Below are 19,665 nucleotides of genomic sequence, written 5' to 3' on the forward strand. Positions count from 1 at the left end.
CACAGAATCCTCGGCTGTTTTCAGTTCCATGCACGAGTAGTGCATCCAGTCAGGTCTATTTGCATTCTGGGACTTGTAGTCCCAGTTTTATAATGGGCTAAAAATGACTACATATCCCTGAATGGAAAGAAAACCGAACTTGTTGGCCTACTCGCGCATGGGGCTGAGAAACGTAGGTCTTTTTTACAACATAGTGACTGCTGGAACGGCTGAGTGGTGTGTGGTGAATTTCGAAGTAGAGGTGGAAGGCTAAAGAATGACGAAGAGGAAACAAACAATAAGCCACGATGCTCATTGCGATGTTTAAGGGCGCAATCTAACGAACTCATGAGAGTCAGGTGTGCCTGATAGCACATCAACTCCACTCAAAAATCCCCCGCGCTCTGGTTATTAAAACCCCAGTAAGACAATCGGCGCATGTTTGGAGTGCGTCATCACGGCTCCTGGAGTTCTCAGGGTAGACGCTTGCGGTCGATCATATAGCGAAGGTGCTATGGTGCATCTGTTGCTTCCAATAAATATAGTTTGGTTTGCGATTTTGCTCGCATAATGCAATTGAGCGAATGCTTGACTCCCATGCAGCCGTGTAATAGCCATGTGATGGTTTAAGAACAATGTTGGCTTGTGTGCTCGAATTATCACGTAACTTCTTTTTTTCGTGAGAATGTTAGCGAGTGGCTGTCTCTCGGAGTCAGCTGTCGGTGGCTGCACTTGTGTGGTTGAGAGGGGCTGACCCCCTAATAAACCGTGAAATCACAGGATCGGCGTGAAGCAGGTCATGCGCTGCCTCCTCTGAAGATCTGACCGCAGGGGTATAAAAGGATTAAGGGGCGACGTCCTGGGCTTGGCACTGCTCGAGTGGAGGGGGGTATGGTCGGTCCAGAGCTCTCATTGCTTTAGAAGCCCCGAGAGAAGTAGGGTGTGAGTTAGAGAAGGTGAGCGCGCTAAGGTTCGGATCTACGACGTATGCGCAGCGCGCGGTTTTACCGATGAGATGCGATCATGCGTTTGCCTTGTTCTGGTTGGTATTTTGATAGCAAATGCTCCGAGGGTTATTGAGTGGTGATGCCCGTCCGGGGAGGCACAGGCTTGTGTCGATATCGGCGAGGGGGTGGTGAAAGGAAGAGACTATATAACATTGAGACTCCAAATTGGTATTGATTAAAAGCTAGTACTGTTGACATTTCTGTTAAGTGACCAGGTAGCAGCTATGGTGAGGCCACAAGTGACCAACCTTTAACACTTAATGTCTTTATCTTCTCCACCTGTGTAGTGCTGACTGCAGACTCTTGGCGCTTTGTGATGGCCGGGCTTCCAGCTCTAGCAGTCCTGCTGCTGCTTCCTGTTGGCTGGGCCCAGTTCCCTCGACAGTGCGTGACCCCGGAAGCTCTCCGGAGCGGTCAATGCTGCCCTAGCCTCTTCCCGTCACTGACTCCGGACCCGACGGACAGCTGTGGGGCCTCAGTAGGCCGGGGGCGCTGTGCTCCGCTGCAAGTAGATGCCCGGCCGCACGGACCCCAGTACCAGCACGATGGTATCGATGACCGTGAGCAATGGCCGACCCGCTACTTCAATAGCTCCTGTGTATGTGTTGGTAACTTCTCTGGTTATGACTGCGGCTCCTGCAAGCCGGGATGGACGGGGCGCAGCTGCAACGAACGGGTGCTGGCAGGTAAGTGCCACCGAAATCAGGGCGGAAGGCCAGGGCTGGCTCACTTAAATAAATGTTGACAAGCGTCCCAGGTTTCCCAGTTTCACACGAGTAGCTCGTCTAATCGTGGGGTTTCTGATAGTTTAATTTGTAATGACATAAATGAGACTGCAGGTACCAGAACCCCAAAAGACTTGCTGAGCTACCCGCATCTTAAACTTGCGAGCTTCGGTGACCCCTCGCTCCTATTTGTTCCCGGAGTACTTATGGTGGTTGCAGTTGCACGACTGTTTCTGTACATGTGACTTCAGTCTCTAAATTACTTTCCACCTTTGGTGCTTTGCGAACCTTCTCGAATGTGTTAATAGTAGTAAGTCATTTCCTATATTGAAGACTAAAGCTATCCGTGGTTTTTTTGTCCTTCCACCATCGAAGCTTATCTCCATCTATGGTCCGCCCCAAAAACACTGGATGTAGCCATGGCTCTAGCTCTTGGTCAGTTCATTTTTAGGTCTAGCCAACTGAACTTTAGCTGTCAGTTATAGACACTTATGGGTTATTCTGTATCTCATACTTAGAGTAGACTTTGATGTCAGCCACTTAAAAAACCTGGACATTTGGTGTGCTCCCTCTTCAGTCGTGGCTTGCGCCAATCCGTATCACATCTGGAAACCGCAGGCTTGCTCCTGGTCCTCTTCATTCGATGGGCTTTGTCCTTCTGCCTCCTATGGAATCTTGGCATTCCAGTGCATGAAGCACTACCTTACCTTCTCTTCTGTCTCTCCCTCGGTGCTTAACAGCAGCTCTCTCTGAACTCTGTTTCCACTTGACACTATCCTACTCAGCCTGTGCTCTCCTGCAGCCTCCACCCTTTTCTTCTGCTCCAGGCATACTTGTATTGGATTTGTCAGTGCGTTTCTAAATGTGTTGATAAAGCAAACTGATAGCTCTGGGTGGACACCTTCCAATAGAATTTTTGTTGTTGTCATATATATTAAACAGATGGCTCCTTGTGAGTGTGAATGCCCTATGACAATCTGAATGGGTTTTGGTTTAGTTACCGGACAAATGGAATTGGACGCTTATTTTTGGCCTTTGAATTGGCTTTGCCAATGCTTCTTTATCTGAGTGTGTCCACGATTTCTGCTCTACTATTACTATTGCTACCCATTGTGCACCTCGCACCTGAAGGTACATACTCGTACGTGTAAATTGCTTCTGACTGACGTTAATTGCTGGATTTTGCTTGTGGTAATACTGGAGTTGTACCGGACTTCTAGGCACCTGGCTTGCCACACTACTCTTACAGTCTGCCATTGAGTTATATAAAGTATGTTCTGTTAAATTTGATGCTGGTCTACATTCCAATAGTTTCACACTTTATATTTTTGGAGTGGCAAGAAAACTGTAATCTTTACCCAAGTTTATTTCCATATATGCCTTAACAAACGTGTCTAAATGATTTACTTTCTTTGTAGTGAGGCGAAATATTCGAGAACTAAGTGCTCAAGAAAGGCGCCGCTTTATCAATGCCCTGGATATGGCCAAAAGAACCACACATCCGCACTACGTCATCACCTCGCGGAGGTATGCAGAGGTCTTTTCTCCAGATGGCAACAGCACTTTGTTCGAGAATATTACCATTTACAACTACTTCGTGTGGACCCACTACTACTCGGTGATGAAAACCTTTCTGGGCACAGGGCAGGAGAGTTTTGGGGGAGTAGATTTCTCTCACGAAGGCCCAGCATTTCTCACCTGGCACAGGTTCCATCTGCTTCAGCTGGAAAGAGATATGCAGGTAGAGTGTTCACAATTTCGGGTAGTTTACAACGTTTGGTGGAGCGGGGATTCCCACGCTTTTTGTTTGTTACTCTATCCTCATCAAATGTTGCATAGCTAATTTCATGAATGACATTCTGAAGGTTGTTGCTCATAGGAGCCACTTTAAGCTCAATCTTCATAGACTTTAAAAAAAAACATTTTGTTATTTTTTTTTTAGCCATGCTAATGAGTATTTTGCTTCTACACAATATCCCGCAGGAGATGCTTCAAGACCCCACCTTTGCTCTTCCATATTGGAATTTTGCAATCGGTGGCAGCGAGTGCGACATCTGCACAGATGACTTCATGGGAGCTCGGAGCAACTTTGACTCTACGCTTCTAAGTTCCAACTCCGTATTTTCCCAGTGGCAAATTCTCTGTGAAAGTGTCGAAGACTATGACACGTTGGGAACAATTTGTAACAGTAAGTGTGTTGTATGAATGTGTGTTGGTCATAGGTAATGACCCGAATAATGTGGGGCAAAATTGATCCTAAATTTTCATGCCAATATTAGATTTTTTGGTTGCACTCTGTTTAATAGGCAATATTTGTCAGTAGTACTTGTGCTCCCTGTTCAAATTCGCAACGGTCGTCTGTTGCTTACATATATTTTCAAACGCACACAATCCCGTACGAGAGGAGCACCTTAACAGTTGGGGCCTGCGGAGAGACCAGGACTATGTCTCGCTGAAAATTATCCGCAAAGATGATAACGCGGCGCTCCCTTTGGTTTTAAAGATGTTTATTTTGATGCAAATCCCCTACGCGTTTCGAACACTTGTTTTTGTTCACGGTAGTGTCAACAAATAAGTCCTTTGTCAATTTTCTATTTTTATACATGAACATGCTACTATTCATTGTAGTGCATTCTGGGAAATGTAGTTAATTCAGCATTAAACTTTATTAGTTAATTTTGTCCTGCCACCAATGAAGCCGCATTGCTGAAATCGTCATGTTTTGTAGGTCCTAACGAGTGTGCAGCATAAGGACGCACACTCCGTGTATGATTACACGTATGTGATCAGATTACCGAGGTCTGATGGGTTGATCATAGTCGGGGCTTATTGATAGAATGTTGATACAATTACGGCTAAGTGCCTGAATAAATTGTCACCATGTCGGCTTATTGGGCAGGACAGAATTGATCTTTATCAACCTGCATTATGTATTTATTATTGCAGTACAAGAGGAGGGATGAGGGAGGGGGAAGGGAAAGTCCATATGGAACAGATGTTATTGTCCATATCATATACGAATAGCATTTGCGAATAACATTATTTGAGTCTTTAGATCTATCAGATTCCGAAGCGTCCTGGTCGTCATTCTTCTCATCTCAGGATTGTTAGTTTAGAGCTGTACGTACAGTTCCTCACCCCCATTCAAGCCTATAGGGATTTTGGTTTTTGAATCTTATTATTAATCTGGATTCCAGGCGTCTAAGTTGTTGTGTTCTGTTACCTCCGGGCTCATGCCGGAGGACCATTGCTAGCCCGGAGAAACTCATGTCCAGCCATGATTTACCTACATGGGTACTAAGATGTTTGGCCATTGCATATGTATGATCTTGATTTTTTTTTATGGCTCTTATGTGTTCCAATATACGTTTTTTTAAGGAGCAAGTGGTACTCTGTATGTATCTTTTCCCACAGTAGCATTCCGATACATATACTACATGAGTTGACTCGCATGTAATTGCTTCTTTGATTTGGAACAGTTTTCCCATCGGATCTTTTAAGGCCTTTAGATTTCTGCCAATTTTGCAAGCCTAGCATGTTAAACATTTGGCAAAGCCTTTTGATCTTTGCTGAAGCCAGGTTTCCGTTTTTTTCTCTTCGAAGTGGCTTCTTACCAGTGAATCAGGCTGGGGGCTTTTCTGTATGAAATCATTGGTTGATCTCCAATAATGTTACCAATATCTTGATCTTTTTTTAATACATTCCAGTATTTAGTTAGCGTTCTTTGGATCTTAAAACTATCCTTATTGTATGTCCATATCAGACGTGGTTGTGTTATTTCTTTCTTCTCTACGTCTTCTAAGATTTCATTTTCCTTCTTTTTGTTTATCAGGAGTTCTGCTCTAGTCTTGTTATTTGCTTTTTCTTTTCCACGTCTAATGTCTGCATGTTTGTAGCCCCTTTCTAGAAAACGGATTTTGGTCTCATCAAATTTTCTTTCCATTTCTTGTTCTTCCGAACAGTTCCTCTTCATCGGAGGAATTCGCCGTATGGTATACTCTTTGAGTGATTGTGGATGGAAGCTAAGTCCATGCAGCAGACTGTTCGTTGCGGTCTTTTTTCTATGGACAGTTGTATGCAGTTGGTGGTTCTTGACGTAGATCTTGGTGTCCAGAAATTCAATTTCCTTTGAGTTCAGATTATATGTGAATTTTAATCCCACATCATTTGTATTCAGGACCTTCAGATAGTCTAAAAATTCTCCTTTCGTCCCCCTCCACAAGAGAAAGATCATCTATGAAGCGCAGCCAAAGGGCTACGTTCATAGTGTGATGGTCGTTTTCTTCTCTCCAAGTGTTCATAACGCGTAGGGGATTTGCATCAAAATAAACATCTTTAAAGCCAAAGGGAGTGCCGCGTTATCATCTTTGTGGATAATATATACTTTTTTTTTAATTTTTTGTTTTTTTGCTGTGCCCGACTCGAAGTTGTTCCCAATACTGGCCCTGTATGTTTGTGCTGTCTGTTTGCTGATTGCTGCACTTTAGGCTTCTGAAAAGGCCAAAGACTGATTGTTCCACCTGTGCAACCAGAGGAGTTGGTATGAATGTATTTGTACCTATCCATACTAAGAGCGCTGGTGTTGGTATTTCTTTAACATGCTTTCAGCTGTAGCAGGCAGCAGGATCTCATTAGGTGTATGAATGTCCCTCTTACCTGTAGATTTGATTTTGAATTACCATTTATAGTCCAATTTAGCAGGCATGATGCTTGCTGTAAGCCAGCGTGGGTCCTGAATAATTGTTCATGTGCTATAAACCAAGGAAGAGCTGGGTTATTGATGTATTGAACATTCAAAAGTTATGTCCACATCCTATTTAAAACTGCTAAGACAGGAATAACTCACCGTTGAGACCTTCTGCACTACTATAATACTGTTAGTTTCCCCCACCAGCCAAGAAATATTTTGCCCCATTTAATACGGTTTTACATTTTTGCACCTTGTACTCTTTGCAGTCTTCCTAGTCATAGCCGCACCTAGTATTGCCACCAAGCTCTCCCACCAGCAAGCGCCATATACATGACTCCTTTTTACAAATCAGTAAATGGCATTGCGCTATTACCTCTGATATTGTAACCAACTCTCACATATGGCTCTAGATTAACATGAAAATGGCGACTTGGAAAGGGGTGGAGCAGAGGCCTAACAGACCCACCCCCGAATCTTTAGGGTGCCCCCATTCAGCCCAAGGCCAATGTAGGTCTATTAGATTAGAGATTCAGGGGGCCATCACATTCTGCAGGGGTGCCATTCATTTTACATTGTCACTTGGGTGACTATGATCATGCCAAAAGCTTGATTGTCCAACTAAATTACAAATCCTGGCAGATTAGATGTTTCTTTCCCTGCTCTGTATGTTTGAATTTTCTTTGTTTTAATTAAGTACCTGTTTATTTGCAGGTACGGAGGGTGGTCCAATTCGAAGGAATCCTGCTGGAAATGTAGCTAGACCAATGGTGCAGCGCCTTCCTGAACCAGAGGATGTTGCGCTCTGCCTTGAAGTTGGTTTATTTGACACCCCACCTTTCTACTCCAACTCTTCTGAAAGCTTTCGTAATACAGTTGAAGGTAAGTCGGTGCTCATTTCTGACACTTAAATAGTCTTGCATGGTCGTCTTGTAGAATTTTACAGGTTTTTAGGTCTTGCCTAGAGACTGCTTTAGCTTCATCACCAGCCTTCTTTTCTCTATAAAACTCATAATAAATGTATATTTTGAGGGACTTTAGGTCAGCCCTTATTATTCTGTTAAAGTCTCTTTCGTTATTTGGGTCTGCCTGCTTCAGCAACCAGCACTCCACTGTGACTGCATTATTTGCTCTAGAACATGTGCAAAACAGCCTGAAAAGAAGTGGACTTAAAGTCAGTGTTGGTTTGCTGATCCCTACATTTTGTTGCAACTTTTGACATTAATTTGATTCTATTTCATATTTTTCATTTTGCAAATTATTTTAAAACGTTGACAATTGCATAGGTTTGCAAAAAAACCATAATATAGACTTGTCCATCTCACATTTATCCCCTTCACGCCTATTTGTCAAAGCTAGAAAGCCTACCGTGTGGGCCTGGCGCCACCTTTTATAAAAAGCCTGATTTTAGCTGGCAGTGCATAAAGTAAGTGCTTTGTGTGTGTGTGGCAGTCGCTTTGATTATTACCAAAAACTGTGTGTCAATAATTGATATATTATGTCGACTTAAGTCATGTTGTTGAACTCAACCTGCCAAATGTTGCAATTGACCACCTATCAATCCACAGGTTAATGCTGCATAGAAAGGAATGTAGGTCATGCATATTTATAGGGATGCCATAAATGAGCTGGTATATCTCGAGCATTGGTTTATTTTCGATGGACAATTGAACAGATGTCGTATGGCAGTAGCGGCTCCTCAAGGGGGTGGGGTGGGGCGGGGGAGGGCCAAGGCCAGGGTGGTGAGTAATAACTCCAGAATGCGGCCAAACTGAGTTGTGTATATAAATAAAACTCATTACATTGCTCGCGCTGCAACGCCAAATCGGCGTTGCAGCGTGCAAAGTAATTAGTTTTATTTTTATACACAACTCCGTTGGCCGCATTCCGGAGTTTACTACCTCTGCCCCACCCCACTGCCCCGAAGCACTCCCTCGGAGCCGCTACTGTTGTATTTACTAGTGTTGGAGGTAAGCCTAACTTTTTAGGTCGAGCCTGGGCAGCGTACTTGCTGCTCTGCGAGGCATGCTGTATTCTGGAATGGACTTGAAGCTCCACCCATATTTTTCGTTGGCTTGTCATTGTCCTTTGAAAACTGGCTTTTTATTGGTCAGTAGGCTTAGTAGTCACTCTTTAGCACACCCTTGTGTCATTTTTAACCTCCCATAAAGACATCCCGGTTACATGTGTTACTCGGTAGGCTTTAAATATAGCCTCCGAGCACTATTTGCCTAAATAGTTTTCTCGTGCCCCATGCTGCACTTTCACTTTAATGGATGTCGTGCCCCGTTCCTTAAATAAGCCGCGTATAAGGAAAGGGGCGCTGCAGCCAATAAATTGAAACCGAGGTATGGGGTGCTTTTACAAAAAAAGCATTTTTGTCAAGTTGAGACAAATGCTACTTTTTGTTAAAGCTCCCCATACTGCGCTTGCATTTTAGTGGTGACTTCGCCCCTTTCTTTGGACACTGCTCGTCTAAGGAAAAGGGCGCGTCCAACATTAAAGTGAGAGCACCACATGGGCGCTTTTACAAACCAGCACTTGCAATGCAATAGGTGTCGCATTTACAAGAGTTCTGTAAATGCGAGACCTATTACATTGCAACTGCGTATTAGTGGGGTCAAGTGTTTGGTCAGGACTCATTCAGCTTTCTTTCAGCCCAAAGTACATTTTGTAAGACTTGATTACTGCTAAGGGTAATCATTTGCATACCCACAGGAGACCTTGACATTAATTGATGAATTAAACCAAGTAAACCAGCACGGTTACCCCTCTCATTCCTAAAGCACGAAAAGAGAACAAGCATTAGTAAACCCTATCTGTCTCGCCTTTGAGACCTATTTGTTCAGTAAATTTCTCCAAATTGCTTTAAAACCAAGCTTTGGCAAGGACAGTAGACCTTTGTCTATTAGCTATTGGCTTTGATAATGATTTGTAGTCCATCTGTACTCCAGCTTGGCTGCTATGCAGCATGGCTAAAAATAAAGCACTGAAGTGGCCAGTGCTAATGCACATGCTTTAGTGCTGGCCGTGTCATAAATTTTTATTTTCAGCTGTGCTGCCCATTCCCTCTTGCCTGTCCTCTCCTCCCACCTGCCCTACCATGTTGCTTCGTTAATGTGTTTCCACTCCAGTAGAGTGGCAAACAAGAGTACATTCTACGGAAGCTAACAACCTAGGAAGCAAATGAGTGACAATGTCAATCGCTGGTAAGGAATGGGTGGCCTCTAATCCCATAAAGGTAACAAACTCTTGCATGAAACTGCGAATGTGCTCTTTTAGATGTAACCTAACTGAAGAGGTGTGGAGGGGAGAAGCAAAGACTGGTGAGTGTGCAGGGTGAAAGTGTAAATGGAAGGCAGTAAACTGCAATGGAATGAGACTGGGTTGGGAAAGCAACAGGGAGTAGGGATGGGCAGGCACTAAGCAATTGGAGAGAGGGTGAGTGGATATTAAGTGGCAAAGGGATGGTGGTTGGGGGAACTGTGATGGATGAATAGTGGGTAGGGAATATCGTGGACAAGGAAACAAGATCCAAGAGGGTGGAGAGAAGTGGAAATAGGAGGGGAGCAACAAAGGCAATGGAAGGGGGAGGGTGGGCGGGAACACTGAAAAGAGGTGGAATGGGTGGGGAACCCAATGGAGGGAGGGTGGAGCGGGATTAAGTAACAGTGAAGGAATGGTGGGTATACACTAAGCAACAGTGGCAACAAGGGGAAGGTCGGGGAAGGGAGGGTGGGCTTAATCTTTGTGGAGGGGAGGAACTGCAGACCAGCAAGGTGAGTATGGAGTGTGGGACACATAGGTGAGCAGCGGGTGGAGGACCAAGCAATCCAGGGAAGAGGGGGGGATTGAGACATGGACTTCGGTGAAACACCACAATATGGAGTGCTGGGGGGCACCGGGAGTGGCAGCAGAAAACTGTAGAGGAAATCACTGAGTGGGGGGGAAGAAAAGCACAAGGGAGACAGCTAAACAAGGCATGCACTCGTGGGGTGATTCAGGAAACAAAAATAGTGCCTGGAAAGTGAACACTACTGGATGCATAGGAGTCAGCTGCTAAACAAGCTATGCTTTGAGGGGGAGGGGACAAGTCCACCTGGGTAATCTAAAACAAATACTCAGCCAGTAGGAAGTAAGCAAATGTGAGTGACATACATTCATTGGGACATAAGTGGAGTGGATTCCTAGGTCCGGTTTCTGCATGTCCCAATGTTTTTTCAAATCGTGTGGTAGGCTTTGACCAAGATAAGATCAGAATCCTGTGCATAGGCGAACCCTTATGCAGACTGAAAATGTGGAGAAAGATTGCAGAATGTACATACTCGGGTGTAAATACACAAGGCGAGATGCTGGGAGGTTATGTCTAATATACCTTTGCCACCTGAATATGAAATCGTGAAATGTGACGCTTCAGAGATGATCTTCTTAGCTGAGAGAAGAGTTCTCTTTAGAGAACTTAAGTAACTGGTCTGCCACGCTAACATGATGGACGGAAGCCACATTTTCCCATAAACCCTCCCCTCAATGAAACTGTTCTCGCAATGGTTGGCAAGATCCCTAGTGGAGACAAGGATGATGTCTGCTACCAAGGAAATATATTCTAATTTGGCATACAGTTTTTAAATGTACCCTGGTTACATTTCAGCTGTACACTTTTATCGAAGGCTACATTTATTTTTGAGGAGATAACCTAAATTAAGCATTGGTATGTTACACTTAATAACAGATTTTACCCAGTTCAACCTTTCGGTGCTTACTAGTAGTAAATATTGAATTTGAGACTTCTTCTTTCAGGTTACAATGATCCTACCGGAAAATATGATCCTATAGTCCGAAGTCTCCACAACTTGGCTCACCTGTTTCTGAATGGAACTGGAGGACAAACCCACCTGTCACCTAATGATCCCATATTTATTCTTCTACACACGTTCACCGATGCAGTGTTTGATGAATGGCTGAGGAGACACAATGTTGGTAAGAGCTGGTATTTTTGTAGATGTTTGAATTGTAGTTTGGGCTACAATTGTTCAATACTCCGTATCCATGACATCTCTCAATCTATGCTTGTTATGCAGTTCAATATAATAGTTTCATACATCACGAAGATGTAGATGCTGAAATCATCTACGGGGATATTTTTTCTCTTCTGGTGGTCTATTGTAATACCAGATTGACTCTGCCTCGGTGTTGACTGGATTTTCTGCTAGGCCCTCCTTTGTCAGTTGACCTACATCTTTACAGAAAAGTGTAATGGAGCATGTAGCCCAGAAAGAGGTGGGGTTGTGTTCTCTTACTGTATTTTGATTTGACGGAGTGTGCCAATGTAAAAGGAATGGGAGGGAAGCATCACAAGATGCCTGGAAATGTCAAGCAAGTAACGAGTCTAAAGGTAGCCCTCCATGTGTGTAACAAACTGAGCAATGCTGCTCTAAACCTGATTAGAACATAGACATTTGAGAGGTTAACCATGGTTGAGTCAACATTCACAGGCACTGCAAGATAGAATGTTCAAGTTTGAAAATTGACACCTACTGCAGTCTTCAGGATTGCAGTGATCGATAAGGAAATGCCTCTCTGGCACAACAATGGTCCTGAAAAGGGTGCCAATGACAGGCCCCTATAGCAAGATGCTAAACGACCAATGAGATTGTACACCAGTATCTAAAGAGGGATGCAGCACTATGGAGGGGACAAGAATGCTGGCAGGAATAACCTATCTTGTGCAAGGTTCAGAATAGGACCTAGCTCGGTCTAGTGAATTAACTGCAAAGATCAGGACTGCAGGAATCTGAATGCGAAGTCAAGTAGAAATCCTGGCTGTGCCTCAAAGAGGGATTAAGGTAGATTTACAATACACATTAGTAGGCCTTTGGGCTGCCCTTAATTGTACAAGGGGAGGGGTCTTGAAGCTAAATCCATGCCAGAATGTTATGGGTAGAGATGTTGGGCGTGCAGAAGTTCTCAAATAGCAACTAGACCTCCCCGAAAATGACCTAGTGGGGTCCCCAACTTTACTGATCCTGGTCTTGTGTCCCCAAGCAGAGGCTGACTTGAAGAGGTGGGTTAGGAATGAGAAGTATGTTCTGTTGCTGAAGACTGGGCATTCTAGGTCCAATAGCACCCACCTCACGATATACTTTTGCTGACACTCTATAGGCACCAGAGGTTTCTTCCTGTATGAGGACAATGCAGTAATTGGCTTTAACCCAACTGCATGTTCACTGAGTGTTTGGAAGTGTACAGCAGTGAGATTATGGAAGGTGACGCACAGTACAATGAGGTGCCAGACCCCAAGAAGAGTGTAACTAGTTGTAAGGCACCATGCTACTGCATTTATATAGCATCTCAATATAACCTTGCATTAGTCATGGTACAGTACTGTGTGTTCCCATTAACAGCCTCCCAGAGTATAGGGTTGGAATGGAACCCAGCGGAGGGTTGGTTTTGGAGGTTAAAGTATGTAGACCAATAGGCCTACTGCTGAAGTCCCAGACTTACATCGGGCAGATGAAGATTAAAACAATTGTAGCCCACTGGCATTTGGAAATTGTACCAGTGATCCTCTGTAGTTCTTCCTACCACTCTAGTGGCAGAGTCCAAGTGTTGCCTTCCAGTCTCTCAGTTCCTCCAGTCTCTCATAATTCGGTCCTGATGTTCGTGTATGGCTGTATCACATACAGCAAGTGCCCCTTTAAGCTGAGCAATGCCTGCTTATTCTGTCCTTTACCCAGGATGCCATTGTGACGCTTGCTTTGACCAGTTCAAACAAATGCTTTCTTTGGAAATGTAGACTTCTTAATCGTACTGCTACAGTTCCATGCAACCATTGCCCCCCAAAAGAATGGGTGGCATAGTTGTGCTACTCTATCACACTACAACCCCCACCTTTCTGATCCCTCAAAACTCAACTAAAGCCTTCAGCTGAATAAGTGCACTGTTCTCTCTAGCTCGTTTGCTGACATTTGCTTATGATCCAGAAAGCCGTAATAAGGCTTGTGCACCTAAAACATATGAACCTCACCCCAAGCACCTTCCCTTTTTTGAGTAATGATGGTAATCTGACATCAGATCTAAGAATAACTTTCTTCCAGGGCTGGCTCCTCCGTTATGGCCGAGGAACCTCACCCCACTAAACACTAAAATGATAAAACCATTTTATTATCATTGTGTTTTTCTTACTGCCAGCTGAGGTTGAGGCAGGGCCATCCTGACGAGCGTCACTTCACGGTAGGGTGGAGTGTTCAGCACTTGTGAGGTGTAGGTCAGTTTGGCCAGCCATTTTAGGCCAGCCAAACAGATACGAACACTTATGTTTCACCAACCCAGCTGGGTTGCACAGCCGGGTTGGAGAAAAATCACACTGTCTGTGCCTGAGTGAACTTCAAGTCAGCCCGCTCAGACCAATCCATCCGCTATTCTCATGCTGGTAAATAGTATTAACAGCATGACAGCAGCGCCATGATTGCCCCCCTGGGAGCTTGTACAGCCCAACCAGCACCTGGAGAAGAGTACTGAGACAGCGGGGGCAGGTACATGTATTTATCCCCCCCCCCTGTGTTCACGTTGCCTCACCACCCCAAAATTATAGCTGCCACCACTGCTTTCCTCATAGGTACTCTGTGCAATAGGAGTCCTAATATTTGCCTAATCTACGTCTAGGGGTTACATGCTCCAATGCAACTACTGCTCACATCCCACTATGAAGCCTTACTCCAGTCCTTCAGTGCAGGAAGAATATAGCGATGTTGGGTACAGGACTGACTGGATCTAAAATTGCAGAGATTCTGGGTGTGTACAGTTTGACACCAAGCTATATGTAGAGCTTGTATATTTGAACCACTACAGGATGTACCCTTAGAAGGTATTTGGGGGGAGGGGGGAGGTGGGGGGTGGGTGAAGGTACTTTGAACTGCAGTGCCTCCATACTGCTTCTAGATCTTTAGCCATCTGAAAACAAGGGGAATGTTGAAGTGGGCACCAATGCATATTGTACCCTAGAAATTTGTGATGGTTACTTGGCTAATTTCTTGTAATCTATTTGCTCCACAGATATATCTGTTTATCCAATTGAGAATGCCCCCATTGGGCATAACAGACAGTATAACATGGTTCCGTTCTGGCCTCCTGTTTCCAACGATGAGATGTTTGTTACTGCACCCGATAACTTGGGATATGCATACGAAGTCCAGTGGCCAAGTAAGCTATTTCAATTCAGTTTGCTCTAGGAGCATGTGTAAAATATTGCAAATTTTTGTAATTCGTTAGTTTCGATTTGACTGGATGCCAAACATTGCTGGCTTCCAATCAGTCCCTTGTTTGAGGATGTTCATGCTGTTTGAGTTGTAGGGTTTTAAAAGATTTGTAAATTCAGAATATGTGCTAACAAAATTTCATTTTAGAACTTTAATGATGTTCTGGATGCTTATTTCTTGGGCTCAGATGAAATACACAATTATGGAGGCGTATATTTGGGAATTTCCTTGAATGTTTAAGAAAAATGGCACCACAATTCTTAGCAAAATTATAGCACAGGGACAACAAACAACCAGAACGCTAGTGGCTGTTATATGCATTTGTGGGTATGTGTGCTTTTAACTTTTTTAAAAAATTTTTTTTTTTTTTTTTTGCCATGCTTGCGTCAAATGAACTCCTTCAAACTCAAATTGTGTGGTATAATTTTTCCTAAAATTGAATGAAAGCAAAGTATGCACGTTCCACACAACTCAAGTTCTGTAGTCTTGCTAGAGCACATAACATATGTTTATTCCTTATAGGCCGGGCTCTGAACATCACGGAAATCATCACGATCGCAGTGGTAGCGGCGCTTGTTCTGGTGGCTGTGATCTTTGCTGCTGCCTCTTGCGCTGTGCACCGGAGGAGAAAGGACGACCTTCACCAGCCTCTTCTCGGTGAGCAGTATCCCCGGTACTCGGACGAAGACTACGAAAGGAATGCGAGTCAGTCTGCTGTTTGAACGGACTTCCACTGGACTTCCCTATTTAAAAAACAAAACAAAAAAACCTCCTTTCAGAATAAAGAACGGATGTTAATGTAGTCTTGCATCCTGATTATTAATGCGACTTCCGACTTTCCCTAGATAAGGGGATATAGTAGTGATGCGCATGTGCTTGAATTGATGCCTAATCCTAAAACTGTGGCTTAGATCTTGATTGCAGTTTAAGTGGATGAGGTGATTACCCCTGGAGACGTTCGTCATGCGTTGCAAGTTTACACAAGGGTTGTTGCTTATCAAGTCCTGTCACATTCTGATCGCTGGTATAGCATGTGATACTTTGCTCGTGCCTTAAAAAGGCTGTTGTGGTGGAGGGCAGAGCGAAGTGTGTAATTGCCCAGGAGCCCCCACCTTCCAACCTTTCTACCTACACCTCGGACTGCAGGTCGACCCAGTGTCCTTAAGTATATTAGGGGGCTCAGGCAAGACATTACAACTGTTTCTGTGACCCTGTTTAGCACACGTATTGTTTGGCATCATACGTTCGTGAATTGGTAGGATATTAGTAGAAAAAAGTGCATAAACTGACCCCTAACATGTCTTGCCTGAGACTACCATGACACTACCACAAGCCAGAGGGTTTGCCCGTCTGTGGCCATACTTGAATCGGACTCCCCAGCCTGATCATTTTCAGTGTATTAGTGATTCTGTGCACTGGGTCCTCGGCTCAATGAAACTCCACTTCCAGCATGATGGCGACAAAGACCCCTTGAGTGGGTTCTGTTGAGCTCCTTTACTCATTTATGGTAGGAGTGCCGCACTGTCCGTTAACTTGATTACTTGGTTGGTGACATTTCACTTTAAATATCCAATGCTGGCTACTTGGTGGGAGAAACACAATTGGACTTCCTTAAACGTTAACATTTCTTTAGGCTACTGTATTATAAAAGACCTAATTAGCACAACCTTTGTGGGTTTATTTTTTTGTCTGGGAATGACTGACGGTCTGATCTAGGTAAAGTCCCAGCAATGTCTATTTTATGTGGGAGCTAACTCGTGTTTAGTAAAAATGGCTTTGAATATGTTCCATTTTCCAGGTAATGGAACCCAATCAGCAATGGGGTCTCTGTCTCCGGGGTTGACCTAGAACAGGATACTTTGGGAAAAAAAACTCTTGGTGACTATTCCCATAGTTGTTTTTCTTTGTATTAGGCCTTAAACACATGAGACTATTCGTGAGTAACTGCCACTTACCGTACTCTCTCAGCCATAAACTGTTTCCTAATTGTTCTGCATTAGTTTTGTGCTGGTGATCACTTTGACTCAGCATACTGATACTACAGCCTTTCATTCAGGGGCCCAAGCAAGGGAATTTATGGCCGTTTTAGGTAAGATTCTGTACATGGAACCCTAACCTTTTCAGGCAGTAGTTTTCATTTAACAGCAGTGCAGTCACACTTGTTAAATATCCTGCAAAACAACGTTTTAGGTAAAGTCTCTGTTTGCTACAAAAATCCACCAGAAGCAGCTGACTTTTTTTAGGTCTCGCCTATGCAGCGCGCATGTGCTGTGTAGGCAAAAAGACCTTTTGCAATCGCTTTGGCTTTTCAGCCAAAAACGTGCACGCGTTCCATTGCCTTCAATGGTAACGCGTGCACGTGTGGAGATTCACTTGCTGGAGCGCGCGGCACCATATGGTAGCAATTATCGCTCCTGGCGCTGCTCGCTCTCGCAAGTGAAACGCTTTCTCTCACCTCCCCTCCTCTCGCCCCTCCCCCTGCTGCCTCCTTTTAGTGCGAGGAACGCGCTTGTTCTCCATGTTCTGTCCTCGATATACAGTCCTGACGATATTGTGGGTTCAAAATTCAAAATACACACCCATACAGTGTAATCCTGGGCAAACCACGTTTATTTTTGCCTCAGTCAGTCCCTTGTTTGCCAAGGTTGGGAGTGCTTCAAACCAAGCTAAAGAAGCCAAGAAACCCCCTCTGTGTGTTTGTGCGCTTTACAAGAGCAAAATCTAACTTGGCCAGGTTGAAAACCAGCATTTAGTACGAATAAACTGGTTGTGTCCTGTCCAGACACAAGTTTGTGTGCACTGTGCAGGGCTGCACCAGCTCTTCCTTTCATTCACAGAGAGGCAATGAGGTAGATGTGAACGGAGTGCCAAGGCCTGCACCACAGTAGTGCCTCCTGCTCATTCTCCTGGAGGTATGACAAAGCAGGCTACACGAGGCCGGCTGTCACTCTGAAGATAGCAGCAGGGGGCATGCCGACCTGCATGGACATTGGACACTAGGCCAATAGGCTGCTGGCTCAAGCGGGCCTGAACAGTGTAAAGCCTGATATGTGCTTGGCTCTGTCCAAATTCTCCCACTTACAAACATCCCACTTGCTTGCATGCATACATACAATCTGGCCTGCCCGTTGGGAAGTTGCAAATGTTTCAAGGGGCAGCTCGCCTCTGGCCTACTGGAAGAAGAAAACTCAGTCAGCAGTGGCACCATACTCTAGTCCACGCCTTTCATTTTGCAAACTCCTATTTTCGAACAATTTCAATTTTTTTATGTCCATTGACGCAAAATCAGACTATACCTCCCAGAATGCAACTGGGCAGTCGGTGTAAGCCCAATGGAAGAACACTGAGCGTGTCCTCAGTGGCATGAAGTCGTCACCTAGTAACCCTGACCTGAACCCAACCAAGAGAAAGGCGTCCAAGTGGTCACATGTGGCAGACTGCGCTCAGCCCTGGACCCGGCTTCACACTGACGTAAGAGGGCAAGGGTCACCAGCCAGATGAGGCCACTTTCCTAACCCAGTTTTTCCGCTGACCCATACAGCTGACTCTCTCCGAGTGAGGAGGGACCTCCAGACCCCAAGGCTAGGCCGCCCCAGCCTGCCTAGGTAGGCCAGGGGCCACAGACTATGGAAGCCCCGGACCTCTGGCCCTTCTGGGCCACTGCCAGCTCATTGTCTGCTCCAGAAGCAGGAAGGATGCCAACACACAGTGCCGTGGGGAGTCCTAGCATCGCATGTCGACGTCTGGGCACGTGTCTGTCTCAGGCCCTTGCACACTCCACTAGGTGTAAGGCCGGGCTGCTCCTGAGGGCACGGGGGAGGGCCCAGACAGCCACTGACAGGAGAGAGCAGGCACTAGGAGGGTGCGATAGGCCAGCTTCTGAACCAGCATCATCAGGGGGGCGCAAACTGCCCTTTCAAGCGACAGACGCACCCGTGCCAAGGGGGTCCAAATGTCACGCATGCAGTGCTTCAAATAGGTTTATCTGTGGTATACACAGTCAGATAACATATCACACCACCCCACGACCCTCCTTGTTCCATGCTTAGCCCCACACCTCCTTCTCGCTTCTGTTAGCTATAGGGCTTTGAAGAGGCATACCTGCCAACTCACACGGTGCCACCATGTGACACACTATATCGACTCCCATCACCCGGCGAGGAGCCGATATCACAGGGTGGCACTGAGGACGAGCTGAAACCACTGTAAATAGTGGTTTTCCAGCTTGTTCGAGAGGCTTTGAACTGCCGACCTCCATTAAGGGTGTGAAAACACCCCAGGGCATGAGCACCAGCCTCAGCAAACGTTTTCTATTTTGGGGAATAGGGGGCTTCGGAGCGGGATGGGATTCAAAAGTGCCACCTAGGTACTTCTGGGCACGAGGCCCCACCCCCTTCAAGGCCCCGCCCCTCTTCACACGTTGAAATTGTTCCTCAAGTTGGCAGGTATGAAGAGGTGTAACAGTGTTACAGCACCACACAAGGACCTAACAGAACATCACCTCCCCTCCTTCATTGCCTCCTGTGTCCCCTTTCTTGTTCCTTCTCACAGTCTGGTGATTCTCCCGCCTCCCTTGTGTCGCCTGTGGCACTTCAGAGAGATTTAGATGCACAGCTATGGTGACACAACATTTCCTCCTTCCCTGTACACTCTACCCTCCGTCTTTTTGTTTTTCCTCTAGCTCCTCATGTGCACTCCTTCCCTCTTCTCACCTCTTAGCTCTGTGAAGCGGCCTCAGGAGTCCGGAGCACTATATCGTAACTAGGGTTTCCGGTTTTATGGTATTTATTCTTTCAACATTTCCATCTGTATTTATCCATATTTATATTTTTTGCCCATACTAATGGTAATTTATCCATATTTACTTAGTGTTTTGAAAATAAATGGAATTGTGAAATGGTGTTTTTCCACGTTTATTTAACGGAAACATCCACTCATACTTTGACGCCTGTCGAGGTTTTAGGAAATTATGTAGCCAAATTTGAACAAAATACTACACCCACATGTAAATA

The 19,665-nt window shown here is 45.0% G+C and overlaps 1 protein-coding gene across 2 annotated transcripts; it reads left to right on the plus strand.

Annotated features, from left to right (window-relative positions):
* Positions 1-400: 400 nt before the first annotated feature.
* On the plus strand, positions 401-15,455 carry TYRP1 (tyrosinase related protein 1). 2 transcript variants are annotated; one of them, XM_085633651.1, is made up of 8 exons: positions 401-488; positions 1,274-1,672; positions 3,130-3,452; positions 3,695-3,899; positions 7,113-7,280; positions 11,196-11,375; positions 14,451-14,597; positions 15,176-15,455. In XM_085633651.1, the coding sequence occupies exons 2-8, from the start codon at positions 1,303-1,305 to the stop codon at positions 15,373-15,375; spliced, it is 1,593 nt and encodes a 530-aa protein (XP_085489777.1). In that variant the 5' UTR covers positions 401-488; positions 1,274-1,302; the 3' UTR covers positions 15,376-15,455. The 2 variants fall into 2 exon arrangements, with proteins under 2 accessions (XP_085489777.1, XP_085489771.1); XM_085633645.1 differs by lacking the exon at positions 401-488 and adding an exon at positions 807-935.
* The last annotated feature ends 4,210 nt before the right edge of the window (positions 15,456-19,665 follow it).

Source organism: Triturus cristatus, chromosome 2_1 (assembly GCF_964204655.1).
Source record: "Triturus cristatus chromosome 2_1, aTriCri1.1, whole genome shotgun sequence".
Lineage (NCBI taxonomy): Eukaryota > Metazoa > Chordata > Amphibia > Caudata > Salamandridae > Triturus > Triturus cristatus.

What these genes read in the sequence shown, in the direction of transcription:
- TYRP1 (XM_085633651.1), top strand. Translation starts at nt 1,303, where the DNA reads ATGGCCGGGCTTCCAGCTCTAGCAGTCCTGCTGCTGCTTCCTGTTGGC. An exon ending in CAACGAACGGGTGCTGGCAG is followed by an intron (nt 1,673 to 3,129) that starts GTAAGTGCCACC and finishes CTTTCTTTGTAG; the next exon opens with TGAGGCGAAATATTCGAGAA. An exon ending in GCTGAGGAGACACAATGTTG is followed by an intron (nt 11,376 to 14,450) that starts GTAAGAGCTGGT and finishes TTTGCTCCACAG; the next exon opens with ATATATCTGTTTATCCAATT.